We start from the raw sequence: 22,148 nt of genomic DNA, 5'->3' as shown, positions 1-22,148 counted from the left end.
AGGACACGACCGGCACGGCCGCCGCCACACCTCACACCCCGTACCGCCTGGGGAGGCCGGGCTGTCACGTAGGCCGCGCTCTCGCGCCCCCCGCCCCGCCCCAACGGCTCCACAGCCCTGCACGTGCGCCTTGTTTTGGTGACGGACACCGCGGGGAGGCGGGGCCGCCGGCCGCGAGGCCGCCGCGCCTGCGCGGGGAGGCGGGGCTCGCGCCCCCCCCACCCCCCCCCCGCCGCCGGCGGAGGGCGAGGCGGCCCGGGTGCGCGTGCGCAGCTGTGGCCGTTGCTGGCGGGGCTGAGCCGCGCCGGGGCGCCGGTGGCTTCTCCGCTTCCCTCCCGGCCCGCCCGCTCGGTTCTGCCGGGCCGCGAGCTTCCGCCGGTCAGCACCGTCCCCGGGCAGGGGAGGAGGAAAGGGGGGCTCACCGCTCCCGAAATGTCGCAGACTGCCATGTCCGAGACCTACGGTAGGAGCCGGAGGCGGGGCGGGGCGGGGTGGGAGGACCCTCCTCTTCCTCCTCCCCTCTGGGGGAGCGGGAGCGGGCCCGGGCCCGGGCAGTCACCTCCTGAGGAGCGGGGTGACGGCCGCTGCCGAAGAAGTCGCGGGGACGGCGGCGGAGCAGGGGCTGAGCCGGTGTGGCGTGAGCCGTGAAGTTGCGGGCTGTGGCGGCTCTCCGGGCCCGGGCGGGTTCCTCTCCCCCGGCCGGCGGGCTGGTCTTTTTCTGCCTGCTCTGTGAGCCGTGTGCGCTGCAGCGCCCTGCCCCGCCCTTTGTTGCCCGGGCTGACAGGCCAGAGAGCGTTCGCAATTCTCTCTCGTAGTGTGGAGGTGGTGACTCGAAGCGTAAGTGAAATCTAGGCGAGGGAACTTAGATACTGCTCGCTATGGTTAAGTGAAGTCAGAAGGACAGCTGCAGTGCATGTCCCCTGGAAGAACCTGCGTGCCTCTTTAACTGGAGATTGTGTTCTTTTGCCCGGCAAGTTAGGATTTCACTCCTGTTGTCTTAGATGTGCAAGGATCAAAAGGAACTGATTGTGAGAGTGAGTGAGGGGGAAAAGATCAGTGAATATGTTCATATGTCCCTATGTTGGCATGGATGTCTAACTACTACTGGTAGAAAAACATCTGAAGGAGTAAGTGAGAGTGCTGGCACTGACAGGGTGTGTCAGTGCTTTACAGGGAAGCATCAAAGAGAAGTGAGGAGTTGAAAAGGTAAGGAGAGCTAGTATTGCTGGCTAGGTGGAGGAGATGGGAAGTGACTAGATAGTATTGAATACTCTTCTTTATAACTTTGCTTGAAACAGCTCTGTTTGCTTGAGTCAGTTTGCTTTTTCTCCCCTTTCCATAACATATAGTTCTGTAAAATTTTGCAGTATAAAAATGCTGACACATGTGTAAACATTTTCAAAGTCCATACAATAGGTTGTTGGAGAGTAAGATCAGAATTGAATACTGTGATAAACCCTTTCAGTTGTCATTTTCTAGTTTTGTCTGTTGCAGTATCTTCAGTAGCTGTTCAGACTTCAGAGCTGGACTTGCATCCTCTTGCTCTTAGAGCAGAGCTTTGAAAGTAAGGGATGGTTTGGATAACTACAGCAAAGTTGGACACAAGAACTCTGCTAACTGCAATAGCCGTCAGCAGTTCTTACTAGTAGGCTAACTTACCTGATTGTTTCTGCTGTGTAACTCAGTTTGTTTTCAGTACCCTCGTCATCAGTGCTTAAGATGTTTTGTCCCACTGGTGTACAACAAATGCATGGAACTAAGGGGCAAAATGGGGCAAGAGTGTGGGGCAGCCCTTGAAGTGCAAACGTTAGGATATCCAGACCCTGCCTTTTTTTTCCATACTTTCTTGAAACATGTAACACTTACATGTAGAAACCAAGAGGTGTGCTCTGTTGATTTAGATGTGAGTTTGAACTAATTCTTCATGCTTTGAACTCTTGTGATCAAGAACTGGGATCACTTTGGCTTTGCCTACGGTGGGATTGGTGGTCTCTAAGCAAATGAGTGGGTAGGCAACCAGAGATGACAGAGAGAATTTCAGCAGTGCTCCTCTTTTGATGCTGTAATAGTAAGCAAGCTAAATAGTTTATTCTATTTTAAACAAGTACATTTCAACATTTTTGCATTGTTCCAGTGATGCAAAATAGCAATTGTAAGCCGCTGTACCTGTTGATAATTTCTGAGTGTTTTGATGTCCTAGAAAACAAGCCCTTAAAATTGAAGGTTTGCAGTTGTTGTGGTCTGTTCCTTTTATTTGTTTAATTCTTGTTTGGTATATTTCTCTTTTGAGTTTCCAATGTTTGTTCTATTCATACACAAGCTACAAAAATTCTGACCTAGAATACTTGAGAGTGTCAAGGTTTAGAGTAGATAGAAGAATAAAAACTGAGTTATAACATAAATTTTAACAATGGCTATACCATCGCTGACCATAACAGTAACCAGTATCTAATTTTGCAGTGTCCTGTCCACATGTGTAGCAGCCCAGTTGACAGTTCAAAGTAAACATTATGATGTGATAAAATCATGGATCTTCTGTGCTTGGTGAACTCTTTGGGATTTAATGTGCTCACTGTCCTAATAAAGAGTGGTTTGTTTCTGACCAGCTGTTACAGGGATCATCAAGCATGATAGAAGTATTAGGGCAGTTTCCCCCTGGTGACTGAGGTCAGTGGTCACTGTATTGCCTCAGTGCTGGAATCCCTGTAGCTACTGCCCTTGTAGATGCTTATTCATGAATTGAATTTTTCTTCTTATCACATGGATTATGACCCATTCTAATTATGTAACCTCGAGCTTTTCATCCCATACAGATAGGCTCAGGAAAGTGGTTGGGATTTTTTGTCTGTTTTTTTAAATGTCATTTTGCTGTCTGACTTTTATATGGCTGTTATTTTTCTGTGAGGTTTCAACTTCTCTTCCCTTTGAAAGGAGGGTTATTTTTTTCAATATTTTTCTCGATCTATGAGAAATAAAGAGCCTTTCCTCTGATCTGTCCTTTCTGCCTATCATACTTCATTATCCACCTCAGTTAATTTACATGTCTCTTCCTGTTTTTTTTCCTCCCTGAGTTCTTTTCTCTGTCTCAAATTCTGTCTGCTTTGAACCTTTTCTGTTCACCCAGACTTACCAACTATTTCTGTCCCTCACTGTGATTCTTATCTCTTAGCTCTTTTCAAACCAAGGTCTGTAGCGTCTCATAGTCTTAGCACTAAATTCTTTGTTTGCAATCCATATTTTCTCTCCTGTAGATCTATTTCATCAGTTGTATGTCTTCTGTTCTTAGCTTTCCTATCTGTTTACCACTGTCCTACGTGATCAATTTATTTCCCTTACAAAGTGCCGAAACCAAAACAGTCATGAATAGAACAAAACTCCATTAATTTTGAGACTAAGTTTAGAAAGAACATTTTACTGCTGCTTTTGGGAGAGGAGGGTCATTCTTTAAAAAGTTTATCTTGTAACATTGGAAACAAATCTTTTATAGGAAAATTATTTTAACTCGAGTTTTCTGAGATGCAATGGCCTCTCTGTAGTTAGGTACCATGTAACAACACATGCATGCTTTCTCCTGCTTCCCAGTGCAAAATGTACACGGTTTTGTGTTATGATAAATATAAACTGACTTAAAAGTCCCTTACCCTTATAATAGGTAAATGCAAAGCAACCTTTGGATTTTAAATGGTAGAAGAAAGGTTGTACTACCTTTGAGTAAATGTGACATGTAAGATTCCAGTCAAATCTCTTCAGTCCCTACTTCCCTGTGTTTTCTCCACCAGTATCTACTACTGCCAGTCTGGTCACATGAGTTTATCAATCTCTGTCATTGTCAGATAATTATATAGTCTTTCTGTCCATTTAAACATATTCCTTTTTAGTCTGGACAGTTTGATTCATTCTTTTCTCCCCATCCCACCCCACAGTTTGATTCATTCTTTTCTCCCCATCCCACCCCACACACATGCTTATCTGATGGTCTCTGCATTTATCACCCTGGCCTTCAGTTTATTTCAAATCTGATTTTATTGCTTAGAGGGCATAGCTCTTTTGCTTGTAAGGAAGCTGATCTTCCCTCTTTCAAGCATTCACTATGCAGACTGGAATAGAGCCAGGTTTATCTGTTCTACCTGTTTATCTTGTTAACTCTTATTGCTAGAGAAAGGAGTAAGCAGGGAGAATAGCTCCTCTTTTCTCTCACTTAGAGGTAGTATATGCCAATAGCAACACTTCAGAGCACTCTTTCCTTATGCAGACTGCTGCAGAATAGATGATGTCTAACTACGAGAAGAGACTTTTTCATGGTGTGAATGAGAGTTTCCGAAGGGTCACATTAGTGAATCTAAGTTCTGCTCTTTATCAAGGACTTGGAAGAAGACTGAACTGAGATTGTAGTTTGGTCTTTTTTTTTTTTTCCCCTTCTGTATTAGCAAGTATATAAGAAACACTTTATTTCTCATTACATTTTAAAGGCTAAGCTGCAGTACCTCAGAAGCTGTTCAATTATTCGTTCTGCTGGAGTAAACTTCAGTCAAAGGAGGAGGTTGGATGTCTGGGGGTGGTTTCCACATGAACCATCTGTTTTTGCTGGTACTTGAGTCAAAGCCCACAAGTTGTCTCCCTTCTCCTTTCCTCTCAGCCCCCCCTCCCTCAGTCCCACCTCCCCCAAACGTGTAGTTTAGCTGCTGGTACATCTTTGGGGTGGAGCCACAGTTTTACTCCTTTTCACCTATGCTAGAAAATAAGTTTTGTTCCCTGTACCCCCTACCCAGTTTGGGACCAGGTGATGCATGTAGCTCACAGAGGGGAGTAAGCTGATTCTTTATATTGCCTTATTTCCTTAAACAGCCATGCTATGCTAGATGAAAGACATCTCTTTATGCTTTCTCTAGTGCATGTCTTGTAACCTTTTTTCCTTTTGGCACAGAGTTCAGTTTTCTTCCTAAATCCTTTCTGTATAATGATGATCTTATTTGCAGGCAAAGTACTTCAACATTTCTAGACCTTTTCAGTAGCCAGCATGGTAGCAAGCATTCTTAACATCTGAATGATGTTGCTTTTCAGCTTTTCCATGAAGGAGGAACAACAGAATTCAAAAGAACAACTTTTCTAGGGTAACAGCCTTGGCAGCTAACTGGAATGTTGGAGCTCAGAGCTGCTTTGTCAATCGAGGGGGGGGGGGGGGGAAGGCTATGAAATTAAGTGATTTAACTGCTCTGGAAGAGGATGCCAAAAAGAAAAACTAGAGCAATTAAGCAGTAGTGCAAACACTAGAATATGAGTTGCATTTGGTGAAATTGCAAAGAATGAATATATAAAAGTTTTGCCCGAGTGTGAGTACACAGTAATGTTACAGTTGGGCTAAAAGAAGCTGTCTGTCTAGTCTCATTCAGTTTCTGTGTTTCTGAACTGTGCTAAATTTTTAGATACATCTGTACAGTTCTACGAGAGGATATTTCATGTCCTAAATCAAGCAATAAAAATGTAATTGACGTGGTTCCCCTTGTCATACAGAATGACATTATAAGAAAGAAGTTCCAGAATAACAAAATGAAAAATGTTCTCCCTGTTCTTAGCTGGTATTACCTTACTCATTAATATGCTAGGCTGAGAACTTAAAAACTTGTTAAATATGGATATTTGAGACTTTTGGTACAGGCAAATCCCTTTTCTTGTCCTTCCTTGCAGTTGTTTAAATGTGCAGTATTCCATATTTCCTGAAATGTGTTATCCAGTGCTTGTGGATAAACTGTTAACATAAGTCTAAAAGTCTTTTGCTATTTTGAACAATTTACATTAAATTGGAGTTTAAACTGATAGAAGCACAATTACATTTGTAAATGTAACTTCAAAGTGTTGTTTACTCTATGAGTCTGTATGCATTTGGAAACATTGCTGCCGCCTTTGGTGCAGAAAGGTTTTGATTTTTTTATTGTAAGATTTTGGTATTTCCCTGCTATGGTAGAATAAAACACATTTCTCTTACTTTCATACTGTAAACAAGTGATTTGTAACTGCAGTTTCAAGTTTCACCTTAGAAAACCTGTTTGCAATTTTGCCAGAGGGAAATATATTTTTTATCTACCACGTAAGCAGGTTTTGAATCACCATCTAAGTGATTTATTTGGAGGAAAGTTTCCCTTTTAAAGCTGTCTGGCACAATAGAATCTTGATAGAAATTGAGAGTCTGTTATAAAGTGCTGCTAGAATATGTTATCAATTTAAAGACATGAATATAAAATCCCCAAATATCACTCTTGCTTTCAGAGCAAAATACAAAACACCTCAACTTAAAACACCTCAGGAAAAATACACTGCTGTTCTGAAGTTATTCCTGATCACTCCCTGACAGCGACACTGTTATTTCAATTTCTCACTAGCCTACAGCCTGTCTGCGCAGAACAGAGCAGCGTGTTAAATTTGCTGTTCAGCGTGGTTTTGTGGCTTGCACAAGTATGGCTTTGTGAATGACATTTAACAACTAGTGCTTACAATCACAGAGCAAATTAGTGTAGGAATAGAGATTTGGTTTTATTCTTTTCCTGGTTTAGTTTGACGGTAGCTGTTACACTACTGTCAATAATATGAGTCTTCCATGGAAAAAAGGAAGGTAGACTTGAATGTTGTAGTTGTTTTTAACAAGGAGATCTGACAAACAGCATTCACCAGATACATAGGAGAACCAATTTTAAATGGATTTCAGATTTCTTTTTGGAAAAACTGCAGAGACCAGAAAAAGATTATTTTAGTTGTGACTATGTCTCAGAACATCTCACATTTTGAGGAGCTCTCTGGAAGTGGTAAAATCAGTGAGATTACACACACCCACAGTAGTTTAAATATACAAAAAGGTACACAAGGCAGCTAACTAATGATATTTGGTCCATAAAAACAGAAACTTGGCTTTCTTTCAGAGATGAATTTTTTCTTAACCTAACACTTTGGGGCTATTTATGATATCTACATTTCTTACTAAGTGAAGATTTGATAGGATGAAACATTCTCAGCTTCAGCATGTTTTGCAGTTGAGATGACATGAAGGGCCCTTCTTTATGGGGGATAACACACACAATTTTCACAACCTGAAGTAAAATCCTTTTTGTAACTGTTTTTTTCATCCAGAAAGCATGAGCAGCTGGGTGGGGGCGTGAAGAATGAGAGGAGTTTGGAACAGAATGTCTTGAGCGTGTAAATGGTCATATTTGTGAGCAAGAAACAGCAATCTCTTTCTGAGAAGGGTAGAATACAGAATCTATACCAAGCCTGTTACAACATTTTAAACAAGAAAAATCATGCAAAGGTAAAATGTAAAAAAGCAAAAATCCTTAGTAAAACACTACCTCATTTTAAATATTAATAAAATTTGGAAGACAGGTGAAGGCAAAGGATGGTGGACATTCCCAGGATTCATAGCCCTCTGTTTTGCTATTGACTTTTCAACAGTGGGAATTTTCTTGCCATATGAGAAACGTGCTTGTTGCTTTTACCATTGCTGGGGGGGTTTATGATGTACCATAACAAATAACAATTCCTGCATGAAATGGAATGAGCACATAGATTTGTGTGCATGTTAAATTCAATTTGTAAAACTAAGACTCGGACGAGGTTCTCAGAGTAATGTATCAGTGCTTTGACTTGCTTAGCATAGTTTAATTTTTTTTTTATTCTGCCATACCCTGGGCCAATACTTGTGTAACCCATTTGACAGCTCTGAACACTGTTAATAAAATTAATCTTAAGTCTTTATTTCTGTTGATATTGCAAACTTAATTATTTTCATTGCATGCTGTCGTGGTTTAACCCCAGCCAGCAACTAAACACCACCCAGCCACTCGCTCACTCCCCCCTGGTGGGATGGGGGAGAGAATTAGATGAGTAAAAGTGAGAAAACTCGTGGGTTGAGATAAGAACAGTTTAAATAAAGCAAAAGCCGTGCACGCAAGCAAAGCAAGGAATTCATTCACTCCTTCCCATTGGCAGGCAGGTGTTCAGCCATTTCCAGGAAGTCAGGGCTCCATCACACGTAATGGTTACTTGGGAAGACAAACGCCATCACTCTGAATGTCCCCCCCTTCCTCCTTCTTCCCCAGCTTTATATACTGAGCATGACATCATATGGTATGGAATAGCCCTTTGGTCAGTTGGGGTCAGCTGTCCCAGCTGTGTCCCCTCCCAGCTTCTTGTGCACCTGGCAGAGCATGGGAAGCTGAAAAGTTCTCGACCGGTGTAAACACCACTTAGCAACAGCCAAAACATCAGTGTGTTATCAATATTATTCTCATACTAAAATCCAAAACACAGCACTATACCAGCTACTAGGAAGAAAATTAACTCTATCCCAGTTGAAACCAGCACACATGCTTACCTAATGTCTTCTGGAGACCTGCTATGTTTATAAGAGAAACCATGCAATAAAGTTGTAAAGATGACTGTAAAAAAAAAAAAAAAAAAGCTGTTGCTGGTAGAAAAATAAATAGTGAATCTTGCATGAACTGTAAAGGTTGCCTTGATGGCTGTATATTAGGGGAAGCAATTGTAAACTTTCTAATCACAGTTTGTCCATGTGTGTATTTGAGAGTGCTAAGACAAGGAAGCTTTCTTCAGTCTTTAGCCAAACTGAAAGCAGATCTGGGGAGGTAGTACTAAAGCATTATATGTGACTGTTAAAACAATACAAATGGACCATAAATCTTGAATACATGTATTACTAATGAACACTGATGTAAATGGCTCATAAATAGGTAAAGTGCCAGAAGTACCTGTATCTTAATTTACCATGTGGAGGAAACGTGAAAGCAGGCATCCCAGAATAAAAATTACTTCTTGCCTGTAAATTTTGTAGAAAAATATTGTAGTTGCTCCAGCTTTACACATATTAAAATGAAGTATGAGTATTAAGCAGTTAATGTAGAGAAGTTCAAATTTATGTGAATAAAATAAAAAAACCCAAAAATTTTTAAAAGTACAAAAACATATAGATTTTAAGAAACAACATCATTATATAGGGCATTAGTACTGAGTATAGCTAATAGCTTACATACTCTTAAAACAAGTTGCTGAAATATAAGCCAACCATATACCTGTAATTCAGCCTATTTTAACTGAATTCAAATTCAGCCATTTCCATCTCTTCCTGTCATTTTTGTGTCTCCATAAACAAATAGCATTCTTAGCTCTTACTTTGTAACATCACTATTGAATACACTGGGTTGTTCTTCAGATTTATTGTTATTTTGCTAATTTTGTCATCTATTCCCTTCTCTTTGAAATAACAGCTACTAGAGAATAGCTGGCTTGTGCACTTAGTCTTGTGACAAAAATGTGAGTGCGTACTAAAATGTAGCAGTTTTGGGGTTTTTTTGTCTTTCAATCTTCAGATTTCCTGTTTAAGTTCTTGGTCATAGGAAATGCTGGAACTGGAAAATCCTGTTTACTACACCAATTTATTGAAAAGAAATGTAAGTACATGAGCACAGTAAGAGTTCTCCATTGCTTTGTACCACAGATGAAGGCTCTGCCTACATGAGTATCTATTCTTTGTATGGAAGTTCCCATAATTCTCTTAGTTGTATAGATGAGGATTTTGACTGAGAATTATGTTCAGAACCATGCTGTAAATCTTTATTGCTTGCTGTTTGTCTCTAATCAAAAGCAGTATTCTGTATTACTCTCCAATAAATATAACAGGATGTTGATGAAAATAAAGATTTACTTTTTGTGATAATTATATCTTGCAGCTATAAGCTTCCCTAGATATATAGTAGAGACTTGGATCTTGTAGAAAAAATACTGAGCAGTTGAAAGAAAAGTTGAATTGCTTGAGTAGATTTAGAAAGCCTGTTGGATAGAACTCAAACCTCCCAACATCTAGTCTCTTTCTAAATAAATAGACACTCCTTTGTTAAGGACTGTGTTCTATGATAAATACTGGTAGAGACTCCATTGTAAATGTTACTTAGAGATGAATAGATGACATGAACAAAATTTCCTGTTGGGTAGTGCATTTAGCATCATGATAAAACAGAAATAATATGCATTTAGAAACCTTTGTAAATCTAAGGTGACTTATCTCTCTCAACCAAATGGTAACTCACCTTATCTCTTGAGCAATAGCTCTAGGATAATAATGTGTAAGCACTAAAGTACATGGCATGATTCTGTGATTGAACTTGAACCGTGACCTTGCTTCTAATATGGGCAGTTGTATATTGCTGAGAATCTGTGATATCAACAGTGTACATAGAGCAAGTGTCTTAACTTTGTACTTTAAAGAAGAAGTAGCTCTTGCTTATTCATGGGCAAGACCGTGTCTTTTTGTGTTCTGCTTTTCCATGAATTTTAATTTTAAATTGTGTCAAAGTATTAGAAAACACAGTTGGAAAAAAAGTGTAAAAAAGTTATTTGCCATTTATTAATGTGAACTGGGAATTATTTGATTGAAGCAGGCCTTTCTAGTAGTAATTTTGAATTGAATAAGCTGTTCAAAAATTGTGAGAATGTTTATTTCTGCATGGTGGCAGTAGACTTATGAGTGGTACTGAATTTGATGGTTCAGGAAGTAGTTTGTAATTTGAACACTGAGGAGTTTTGATTATACCTAAATTGGATTATGTAAAAACTAATTATTCACTCTAAATATTCTCCAAATAAGTCTGGTTTTATTTCTTTTTTGCAGTCAAAGATGACTCAAATCATACTATAGGAGTGGAATTTGGTTCAAAGATCATAAATGTTGGTGGTAAATATGTAAAATTGCAGATATGGGATACAGCAGGCCAGGAGAGATTCAGGTACCCTTTTCAATCATTTTATTAAGTGTTTATTATTAAATTGTTGCTGTGGGTGTTGGGTATTATTTATCCCTGCTTATAAGTAGGCATAGTTTCTTTGTCAGTGGAATTGTTTGTCTGCTTTCATATTATTAACTAGGCCAGATCTTCCAACTCAGATATGACAACCATAGATCCATTGAGTTAAGTAAAGCAATGCTGGCTTGCATCAGTTCTGCAGTTCTGCCCTTTCTTTCATTGGGTATTTTCTGTGATAGTTAAGGTATATGAGTAGAATATGTGGCTAAAAGTTTGTTCATCAGCCAAACTCAGAATAGTTTTTTAGTTAACTGTGTGTGCGTAACTATGTTTAGAAGACCTTCTATTGGTTGGAATAAGTAAATGCCAGGAAGTTGTAAGCTGTTCAAAATCTGCATGAGAACAATTTCATAGTATAATATTATTTTATTGGGGGGGGATCAGTTGTCACGTTCACTTGGCTAAATACACTTCTAGAAAGACTGAGATCTCTAAGTTTCTTAAAGAAAAAGCAATGTATTTGTCAGCTTAGAACCACCAATGTACTTTTAATGCTGTATTTTAACTGTGTCATACATCTGAGGCATGGATCAAACTCAGTAAAGATCTAATGTTTTCCTGAGTACATTCACCATGAAATAGGACATCATTTTTTTTATGTTTTTGGGGGGTGGGGTGTGGGGGGAGGTTTCTTTGGGGCACGGGGCAGTGGTTAACAAAGGTGAGTATGGTGGTGGCAGTCTGAGTAGTGGGCAGCAGTCCAGGTAGATGTCCTCTATTAGACAAGTTCTTTGGATACATCCATGTCTAGGTAAAGCTGGGCAGTGCTACGTAGTCTCCAGTAATGAGATCTCTTCAGTGTGTTGGCCAGATATCCTGGGATTCTGAGGAGCTTGGAGGCTCTGTACTTTGAGGCTTGTGCAAGTTCTGCTCTCTCAGGTTCAAAGTGTTCACAGACTTGCAGGTCCTTTTTTTCCTGTTGCTTTTTATCATCTAATTGTTTTCTTTTTAAGGCTGATCACACCTCTGCTGCATACTTAGCTTTTTTTTTTTGTCTTCTACCTTTTGAAAGGATGCTTTGCCTTGATTTCCTTGCCTCCTTCTCTTCAACTTAAGGAGTCTTAAATTGTTCAATTACAGCTACTTTGCTCATTCTGTCCTCACTGATGAGAGTTCAAACATAAGTTAATTATGCTGTTTTCATGCCACAGATACAGAACTGGGAGCTGATGGTGGTATCGGGCCATATAGTATGATGATATGTAGCTTCAGCAGCACACAGGTCATAATGGACTTTGAGTATCACTGTACAGCTATATTTAGTGGAAGTGCTTCATCAAAAGTCTAGTTGTAAATAGTCTGCTGCTGCACAGCTGATAATGTCTAAAAACCACATCTTATTTTAAATATGTAAATGAGAATTCGGTTTCATAATACAGATTGCATTATATTAACCCAGATCTGAAACAATGAAGATATTACAGAAATGTACATCTGTAATTCTCTTTCAGGTCTGTAACAAGGAGTTACTATAGAGGAGCTGCAGGTGCTTTGCTTGTCTATGATATAACCAGGTAAGAAAGCTAGCAACTCTTTTGCTTATAGACTACCAGATACAACTAATGCATAATGATTCCCTCTGAAGTACCTAATCCTCTAACGGAGAATGGGCAGGAAGAAAAGAAAATCACTATTAAAAAGTATTTCTGTTTTAGTGGATATTTAAGCTTTGGAACTTGTTTACATGAGATATTGTGAATATCATAAATGTAAACAGTCTCAAAGGGTTAGACAAATACATGGGAATTGGCCCACCAGTAGCTGTTGTAATTGTGGTGGACTACATGCAACCACTGGCTCAGGAAGCCTTACAACAGAGACGAAGAGCAGACTTTAGCCACTTTTAACCAAGGTGGTACACCTCTATTTGTGGAAACTGCTTATTAGTATGCTGGTATAACAGGTCATCCTCTGGAGAAGTTAGCTCTACCTACACATTCCTTAACTGTAGCCCAGAATTCTGTTCATCTCTGCATCTTTCAATATTTTAATATTATAGGCAGCCAATAGCATTACCATTACATATTTCCACATTTTTTCCTGGCCGCCATTAACTGATACATGTCAGATAAGTTTCATTTTGGTTAATGATGGTTTGCTAGATCTGTTGCTTTTTGTCCTGTGAGTGGACTGTTCTCCTCTGAGCAGTCTTTGAAATCTGTTTTGTGCTTAAGGTCAGTTGCGCTCATTTGTCAGTCTTACTGCTTGAAGGCTTTATCTCTGACCACCACTACAATGACTAATAGTGTGTGCAGGGTAACTGCCTGAGATGATATTAGTCTTGACACAAATGTGTACGTTCAGGCACGCATTTCTTCACAAGTAGTAAATTCTTACAATCCCACCTGAAACTTAAGTATCAGTTGAATTACATGTTAAACAATAATTAATTCAGTTATCCCAAATTTCATGCACAAAAGGCTGAAACTAGATTAGTGCTTAAAATTTTAGCTTTTCACACTAACAGGGTATTTTATAGTTGCGTATACTTATTTATATATTGTGGATGATTTAATTTTGCTTTTTAAAAACTTCAAGCTTTTAAGTAGTTTCATGAAGGAGCTTGATACTCTTCCCAGTTTATAGCTGGCACATTGAGATGTGTAGGTGACTTGCCTGACTAGCAGCAATTTGTGGTTTGCCACAAATACAGATTTGCCCTCTGAGTTTTAGTTCAGTGATCTGTTCACTAGAAATGAGTGTGTTCTAATAAAGGATGCCATTTTCTACATAGCCGGGAAACCTACAATGCTCTTACTAATTGGTTGACGGATGCGAGAATGTTAGCAAGTCAAAATATTGTGATAATACTGTGTGGAAACAAAAAGGATCTTGATGCAGATCGTGAAGTTACTTTTTTAGAAGCATCCCGGTTTGCACAAGAAAATGGTAAGTAGTACAAAATCTTCATGTAGCAGTCAAAGGTGCTTAATACTTAATTTATTTTTTGTGCAGTTAGGGAGTACTTTGCCCACTGTACCTTGTCAAATATCTACAGAAAAGAGAGTTCTGTCAGTACATGAGGCATAGAGAGAGGATAGTGCCTGCAGCGAGAACTACATGTACTATTTAAGTCTCATTAGCAGTGATTCTTCCAGTCGTAGCTGCTACTTAAAGAATACCTTCTATGTGGAATTATATTCCCTAGAGAATGTAATACAACTTCAGGTATTGCCTTGCCTCAAAGGGCTGAGGAGAAAATGAACAGCACTATTTCCTAGTTTTCAGCATCTTATAGATTCTGTAGATTATAGACAAGGTTAGATGGGGTGGGCTGCAGTTGGAAGCAATGAGTTTTACTCATGGGAAACTGCGTTCAGTGCATGGCATGGATCCATAGGACTATTACCTGCTCTGCAGTGTTCAGAATTTCCAGTCTGAAGACACATTTCTGTGGAAGCTAAAGCCAGGCTCAGTCTGAGCTTCTGCGCTACAGTCCTGCCATCAGTAAAACCTGCCAAAAGTAAAAGCTTTTATAAATCAATTATAGATAGTCTTTTCTACCAACTGTGGCTGCTGGCTCTCCTTTTGCATATAACTTTCTATTAATGGGAAACTATATGAAGTTCTTTGGTTTCATGCGCTACTTTGCATGCACAACCCAGGTTATTATCTTTGGATTCCAAATTTCTAGTGTTAACGTATAAATTTTGGAGGAAGTTTTTTGTGGTTTTGACATCAAAAGCTAATTTTTCCAGACCATGCTATTGACAATAGTTCTCCTTAAGAAAACTTCTATTGTTCCTAGCTTTCATGCTTTGAATTACTATATCAGGTATTCCAGACTTGCTCTGAGATTGTTTTTCTGGTGTCAAATGCAGAGCTGATGTTCTTGGAAACGAGTGCACTAACGGGCGAAAATGTTGAAGAGGCCTTTGTACAGTGTGCAAGAAAAATACTCAATAAAATTGAATCAGGTAAATTGAGATTTACATTCTTTTAATTTTTTTTTTTTGAAAACTAAAAGGACACGTGGAAATACTGCCATTCAGAGTTCTCTAATGGAATTAACCCAAAGAACCAAAATTTCATTGTGGTAAAATAACCCATTTGCTTTATAGCTGCTTCCCGTAAGTTTAATAGGAATGGATGACTAAGTCAGATCTGTATATCTAAAAGGAGGGTGGTGTGAATTATGGATTCACTGTTTTTTATACAGTGTTTACCTTAACAGTCAGCTCTGAGTGTAGGCCATGCATTCTGTGGGTTGCTATGTCCTTACAAACATCAAGCCTGACATTAGACAGTTTTAGCAATGCAGCATAAAAACCTAGTATCAGGGCAGACATAACTTTTAATTATGCTTCTCATATGTAGCAGGAAATACAGTCAAGGGAATTTGAACAATAATACTGAAAATTTCAGGGATGTTTCCTAGCAACTGTGTTTCTCTGAAGTGACCTTCCTGCCTCTCGGTTGAAACCATTTTTACTTTTGCAGATCTAGAAATATACCAGAAGCTTCTCAGCGCAAGTGGGCAGGTTTCTATCGGAGACAGGCTCCTAAGTGTTAGGTGTCATTACAGTTAATTTGCATTCCAGTTTTCCTCTCTTATCTTCTAGTTGTTTCATATCGTCAAAGTTTTAACTATTGGTCATATTGAAAAGTCGGTCTTAGACTCTAATTACACATTTTTGAATGCCAAACACACTTTTAGCTGAAAAGAATATGGTATTTTCGTAGAAATTTCCTGATTACTGCATCAAATCAATGCCAAACAGCAGCTTTCATTTTAAACAAACAAACAAACAAACCACAAATGAAAAAGCAAAGTATAGCTAGTTTCTCATGATACTGTAGTTTCACGACTGATTTAAAGAGGCATTACCACAAGAGAAGTGAGTCCTGTTTTCTGTGAGCTGTTCCTGTTTTCTTTGTGCCAGCACACATGCACTGAATCACGGAAAAATTGAGACTGGAAGGAACCTATGGACGTCTCTAGTCCAGCCTCCTGTTCAGGTTCAAAGCGCATGCAGGTTCAAAGTGAGAGCAAGCTGCCCGGGGCTTGTCAAGGCGCATTTTGAGATGCTCCAGGAAGGGAGATTCCACAGCTGCTCTGGGCAATGTGTCCCAATGCTAACCAGTTGCTGCTATCTACCTAGTCAGTCCCCAGCCTGTACCAGTGCTTGGGCTTGTACCATCAGAGGTGCAGAGCTCTGCATGTGTAGTTGTAGTTGCTGAATTTTATGAGGTTCCTGCTGGCCTGTTCCTCTAGCTTGGCCAAGGTCTTTTTTGAATGGCAGCCCTACCCTCGAGCTATCAACTGGTCCCCTCAGCGTGCTGTCATCTGCTAATTTACAGAGGGCGCGCATGTATGCAATGAACCTGAATAAGTGATCAGAATTATTCAGAGGGATTTTTTTTTTTCCTTTTAAACTAAATGTTTCTTATCTTAGCCAGTCCACCGTACAGCCGTAAGAGGGTATGGAGTAGGCAGAAATGGATACCAGAAGTAGGGAACGTGGAGATCGTTTCCTCTGGGGCAGTGCTTTATGGAATCCTACTGTCAGATTGATCCATTTTTGTTTGGCTTGGATCTACATACTTCTTTGTTTGCATATTAGTCTCTGAAAGCAGGTGTTTTTTAACAGTGTTTGCAGAAAACATTTTGGACATTCCTTTGTTAGAAGTAGTTAGTGCGAATACATTTCTTGTGCCACCCTAATTCACAAACTGCTTTTTCATTATGTTTAAGGGCATGTGGTTGAAATTACAGGAGAAAATGGTACAGGTTTGGAATTGCCTAAAAGTAAACAGAATTGCAATAGTTGTCTCCATAACTAGAGTAGAATATCATTATGCATTTTTATCTAATGTTGTTAGTTAAATTGGAATGTATTATTTGCAAGTGATCCATCTTCTTGTGACCATTTTGTTTCTCATCAGGAGAATTGGATCCAGAAAGAATGGGCTCAGGTGTTCAGTATGGAGATGCTGCCTTGAGACAACTGAGATCACCACGTAGAGCACAAGCACAAAGTGCTCAAGAATGTGGGTGTTAAAGAAACAAAACACAAAATCCCAAATACTCACTTTAGATACAGAAGGTAAGGTTACAAAAATCTCAGGGTGTTGGGTAAATTACCAATTTTCATAAACATGCTATATTGAGTGCTTGGCTTTTTCACAAAGGTGCCTGAGAATATAGTGAAATAATGCACAGTAGAATGGATTTTTTTAATATACTTTGATTTTTTTCTTCTACCATCTACCCACTAAAGCAAGACTAGTGCTTTTACTGAAGTATTGATAGATCTTTGCTTAGTCTGAGTAATGCTGTGGAAAACATTGAAAAATTCTGTATTCTTGAAATGTGTTATTGCGCTAATAGTTACCTAATGCACTGTAGATAAGGTGAATCATTTTTGTTGTATCATGGACAAATATTACTAGAAATGAGAAATCACAAAATGCATGGTGCAGTATCTTGTCCAAAGCTATTATATAGTCTTTTCTGAAAATACGAAATTTAAAGACTGAGACTTGAAAATTAAAGATAATACTGGATTTCGAACTTCCACTTTTTTTTTTTCCTCCTAAAACCCGCCCAAAGTGGTTCTGATTCCTGTCTGCTATGAGCAGAAATGTCAACAAGAGAATAGTGGTATTTGCTGCTTAAGCAGTGTTGTCATCTAAAGTAGCTTCTAGGGCTGTTGCAGCCTATGGAACAGGTGTGCAGTCTTCTAAAAGTCTTCCAAAGACATTCTTCAGAGGATGTGAGGAATAGATTTTCCCTTTAGCAGTAGCAGGGGAAGAGACCTAAAAGTCACATAACCTACTCCCAAGAACAGCTTGGTGGTTAGTCTTTCTTATAAACAGTTGTCCTTAAGACACCTCTCAATATTCATGGATTTTACTTAACTCCTTACAGTATGTAAGTTGGCTGTTAGAACAGTCCTTTCTCCGTCACATAATGAGGGTAATTAAGGAATTGCTGTGTAGTTAATTATTCTGATATAATTAAACCTTATTTCTCTAATACAAGGACAGTGATACCAAATTAAACAAGTACTGCAGGCATAGTTACTGCATCATTTTTTACTGTATTAATTTTTCATCAGTTTGAGCAGTGCACACCAGCAGAAGCTTTACAGAACGTTTGAGCAGCATATAATTCTGCATTCTCATATTTTGTTCTATATTGTGGGAGCTTAGCTCCCAATTAGAGCTCAGAATTTTACATAATGGATAGGAATCCTTGAACTGCCTTTCTCCCTTATTTTCCTCCTATGAAATATCATCCTTCAACTAAGAGACTGCTGGAAAAGGGCATTAATTTAGTCCAGCTTTGGTACAGCTCTACAGGAGTGAATAGTTATTGATGTTATTTCAGGAGTTGCATTTTCAGATTGATCAGATGTAGATAATTGATGGGAGTTCTTGTGTATTTTATAGCTGTCCTTGCAAATGATGTTCGAAGAAACAGAAAAGCTTGAAGGCTATGCAGTTTGTAAAAACATCTTTCCACTATCTACAAAGAGAGCAGACCACTGCTGACAGAAAGGTGTACCATGTGGTGTGGGGCAGGAATGTTCACGTGACGCAAAAGTCTGCAAAGCAAACTTGATAATTTGGTGGACAATGTTAAGACTCATACCTGTATGTAAACATTTTCCGTTACCTGTTTTTGTTCTTTCACCTCTAGTTTAAAGCATTGCTATATACTGTAAATAATGTAACAGTAAATTTACAAAGCATGGTATACTTACGTATGCTGATAGAATGTTGCACTACAAGCAGTTTAATATTTTATTTTTTTATCATATAAACAAATTTAACTAAGGTAGGCTTTGTCATGTTTGTTTGTTGCACAATAGTTTATATTTATGACCTGAATTATAAAACCACTGGCACTGTCAGTGAGGGTCGTTGGTTTATTTTTTCCTACTTAGTTTGCCACATACTAACAAGCTGTTGATATGACTGATTCTCAACATATGGTTAGGACCCATACTTATGTTTACTAATATGTCAAGTTGGAAAAGTAATTTTTATTGATGTTCACATATCCTGTTTTATCACAGTTCTTAAATAACTTCTGAAGCTCTTTTATCAAACTTCAGAAGTTTAGAAAAAACACTTTTAAACCTGTCAAATGGCTGTTGACTGACTTGGATTTTTTTTTTCTTGGTCCTGATGTTTTGTATAGCACTGGCATCATGAAGGTGGAATGTATATGTGAACAGAACTGTGCATCTTCTGTGTGTGTTGTAATTCTAGGGCAGGGGCATGGGCTTATGGAGAATTATCACAGAGCAATCAGCTGTGGAAATATGATCTCTGTTGAAGCATACCTGCTGAGGTACAAACTGAACCCAAAGGAGTTCTTCTAAAGTATCCTGAATGTGTGAAATTCAAAATACTGATTTCTTTTTCTTAAACATTCATAAAGTACAATGAAGAACTTGAATTCTGAAATTAGACTTTAAAATTGGGAACTTACAGTCTGTCTTGCTGGAGCTCTACCTTTGAACTTCATGTGAGTGCACTATATGTAATGCTGTCCACATTGCCCCCAGGAAACTCGTGTGATGAAAAGAAAAAAAACAAGTGTACTACTTATGTAGTTATTTCTTCCTGTGAACTCATCAAGGGCAATTTCAGCCTTGGTACTGATTTTTTTTTTTTCTTTATGTTAAAATGTGCAATTCAGACTTTCTTTCCTGCCCTCTTTCTATTGTGAGAAAGAGGCATGGGGCAAGAGATTAGGAATCCTGTCCTCTTCCTCATCTGTTTCCAGTTGAGGAATGAGACTTGCAGAGCGTCCAAGAAGGAGGACCGAACCACAAGTATTGCATATTATTTTTACAGTGCCATGACAACCGATCAGCTGAGAGACCTGTGGCTTTTGTTTTGCCAGATAAGGAGCTGCAGAACTAAGCTAGTGTTTCCAGAGGTAGCTGAATTCAACCAACTGAGGGGGGCAATTTCACTTGCACTGATGGAAATCACAAGTGACATTTTTACTTAGTTACTTGTATGACATTTTTACTTAGTTACTTGTATGACATTTTTACTTAGTTACTTGTATGACATTTTTACTTAGTTACTTGTATGACATTTTTACTTAGTTACTTGTATAACTAGAAACAGGATGTCTCCTTGGAAGTGCAAATTAACACAAAATAATTAATTTGATCAGAACCCAGTATTGAAATTCCAAGGTCATACTTGCTTTATTATTTTCTGTATATGAATCTTTTCTATTTAAGGGTCACTTGTCAAATGCATGTTTAAAAACTAAACCAGAAAACTGAACTGATTATACTGTAATTTTAGAAGGCAGTTAAAGCACAAGAGCAAAGCAAGAATGCTACACAGAGGTATACCATCTTTCATGGAACTGGAATTGTGTTTAAAACTGTTCCCTTTGTCATGACATTTTTGGTTCAAACGGATGCTTGTCTGAAAAGTATATAACTTAAGTCATCTCTGAATTATAAGGGATTAAGTTTGCTTTGTACTTGAAAAGCCTAGGTTTAGTTTTAGAAAGGCTGTTGGGTCCAATGACTTTCATGTTATATCTCTCTCCTATGTATCTTGTTATATTTAGGATTGGATTTGTTACATTACTGATAACGATGATTGCCAGGGAGTATTCTCTTCCTGGTAAGAGTGTGAAGTATTTTTGAAGCAGCTTAACTGTGCATTTACCAGAACATCAAAGAACTCCAAAGAAACTTACCTGTCTTAATCTTCACTCAATTTATTTTGGCTTCCACTACTCAGAACTGGAAGAAATTACCAAAAGCAAGTCCTGGTAGATGTTGGATGTAGTTGTCTTCTCCACCAGTCCAAATGGTGTATTATTAACTGAGATGTGTTGTGTTTCAGCTGAGTTGGGGAGGGAAGGGTGGTGGTTCTGAAACCCCAAACCAGTTCTGGAATGCTGGGGAAAGGTGAGGTTTTAGGGAGTCTGTTCCCCCTGCCTGTTACCACAATCTAATCAGGTTTCTTGGTACACTGACAAAAGTGAAAGCTGAGCACTTATCAGCTGGGAGATGGCACAAGTAAAGCTAAAGGTCTCTCTCCTGTCACTGTTACAATGGTTGAAGTGGTGTTTTGGCTGTTGATCAAAACTACTTTCCATTATTACAGTAGCAGTTGAAAGGAGCAGGGGCCTGTTACCTATTCTGTTGCTTTTAAATAGAAATTTTAGGGGTTTGGCAGGGATTTTCTTATACTTCTTCCTGTCCTTTTCCCTTTACATACAAGACTGGCCTCTTTTGTATACTTGGTTCTTATGATCACTTTAGTCAAGTGTCTGTGGTAAAGAAGCAGTAAGCACAGTTTTATTCTTTCTGTAACCAACTGTCTTAAGCTGTCTCCTTCCTACCTGGAAGGAAAGAATAGTGTCATTATGAGTTTTGACATATTTTTACCATTTTTTAATGTATACTCTTACTGTATACACATTAACCAGGTTAATGTGCATGTTTTGTAGTATTGCAACCTTTTATGCTGCATCTTGCTAACATTTTAAGAGGAAACTTTCTAAAATGGCAACTTCTGAGGGAAATACTGTTGGAAGCAATAGCTCTCACCAGTGCAAGCTATATTGTTTACTGTTTCTCCTCTGAGGGTTTTTTATTTCTGAAAATAAACACCATGCCAATAACAGCCCTAGAGTAGATTTTAAGCTTTAGCATTATAGTTCACACAGCAAACCAAACCTAGCTCACCTAAACAGTAAGTGATAAATAGGTTGTTATATATGTTTTTAGTGTAAAATTCTTACTTTACCAAAGCAAGATGGCTTGAAGTTTTACATGAAATAATACTGGGTACTTATATCCTAGGATTTATTGGATGTGGAGCTTTAGCTGTTCAGACCTTTAAGAGATTTAAATGTCTTATTAAAGCCAATGTCTTGCCTTTTAATGAGTCTGTTGGCCTATACTGTTTCATTTAATGCTTGTATTTAGCATCAAATAAAGAATCTTTCTTGATTTTCTAGGTGTCTTACAGCAAATTCTATTTACAAGTTTTGCCTGCTAAGTGAAGTCCGTAACATGACAAACCTTAGATGGTCTTGAAAAACACTTGTACTAAATTCAGTGCATAGGCCTGTATGTGGGTAGGAAAGCAGCAGCAGCTGCTAAAGGAGCTTGAGTGCTTCAGTGTATTTCCCAGGAGCAGGGCCCTCATTGTGCTCTCCGGTGGCAGCTTTGCCCATGGCATGGGAGAGCCCCAACCCTGCAATGCTGCTGCCACCCCCTGTTAGGGAAGAACAATACATCACTTCTCTTCTGTGTGCCCTTGAGAGGTTATGGCTGCAAAGGT

The 22,148-nt window shown here is 38.9% G+C and overlaps 1 protein-coding gene and 1 long non-coding RNA gene across 5 annotated transcripts in view; one reads left to right on the top strand and one right to left on the bottom strand.

Annotated features, from left to right (window-relative positions):
• Positions 1–641, bottom strand: part of LOC140649324 (uncharacterized) — a 98,093-nt gene extending 97,452 nt beyond the window's left edge. For all 3 annotated transcript variants that reach the window (XR_012041574.1, XR_012041572.1, XR_012041573.1), the window contains exon 1: positions 423–641. This is a non-coding gene — a long non-coding RNA (uncharacterized lncRNA). The remainder of the gene's footprint in view (positions 1–422) is intronic.
• Positions 291–21,777, top strand: RAB4A (RAB4A, member RAS oncogene family). 2 transcript variants are annotated; one of them, XR_012041571.1, is made up of 9 exons: positions 291–463; positions 9,375–9,455; positions 10,673–10,787; positions 12,317–12,379; positions 13,600–13,754; positions 14,687–14,782; positions 16,752–16,912; positions 18,261–18,464; positions 19,015–21,777. XR_012041571.1 is itself a non-coding variant. In XM_072856334.1 (8 exons), exons 1-7 carry the CDS (start codon positions 433–435, stop codon positions 16,865–16,867), a joined length of 657 nt encoding a protein of 218 aa, XP_072712435.1. In that variant the 5' UTR covers positions 291–432; the 3' UTR covers positions 16,868–16,912; positions 18,261–21,777. The 2 variants fall into 2 exon arrangements, 1 of the variants encoding a protein (XP_072712435.1); XM_072856334.1 differs by having other exon boundaries at positions 18,261–21,777.
• The last annotated feature ends 371 nt before the right edge of the window (positions 21,778–22,148 follow it).

Source organism: Ciconia boyciana, chromosome 3, assembly GCF_034638445.1.
Source record: "Ciconia boyciana chromosome 3, ASM3463844v1, whole genome shotgun sequence".
Classification (NCBI taxonomy): Eukaryota; Metazoa; Chordata; class Aves; order Ciconiiformes; family Ciconiidae; genus Ciconia; species Ciconia boyciana.
Note: the sequence above shows the minus strand (reverse complement) of the source record. Positions and strands in the feature narration are given on the sequence as shown.

Bases quoted from the DNA above. Each gene is read 5' to 3' on its own strand.
- RAB4A (XM_072856334.1), top strand. From the start codon at position 433: ATGTCGCAGACTGCCATGTCCGAGACCTACG. The intron at 464-9,374 runs GTAGGAGCCGGA...TTCAATCTTCAG, and splicing joins TGCCATGTCCGAGACCTACG to ATTTCCTGTTTAAGTTCTTG. The intron at 9,456-10,672 runs GTAAGTACATGA...TCTTTTTTGCAG, and splicing joins CCAATTTATTGAAAAGAAAT to TCAAAGATGACTCAAATCAT.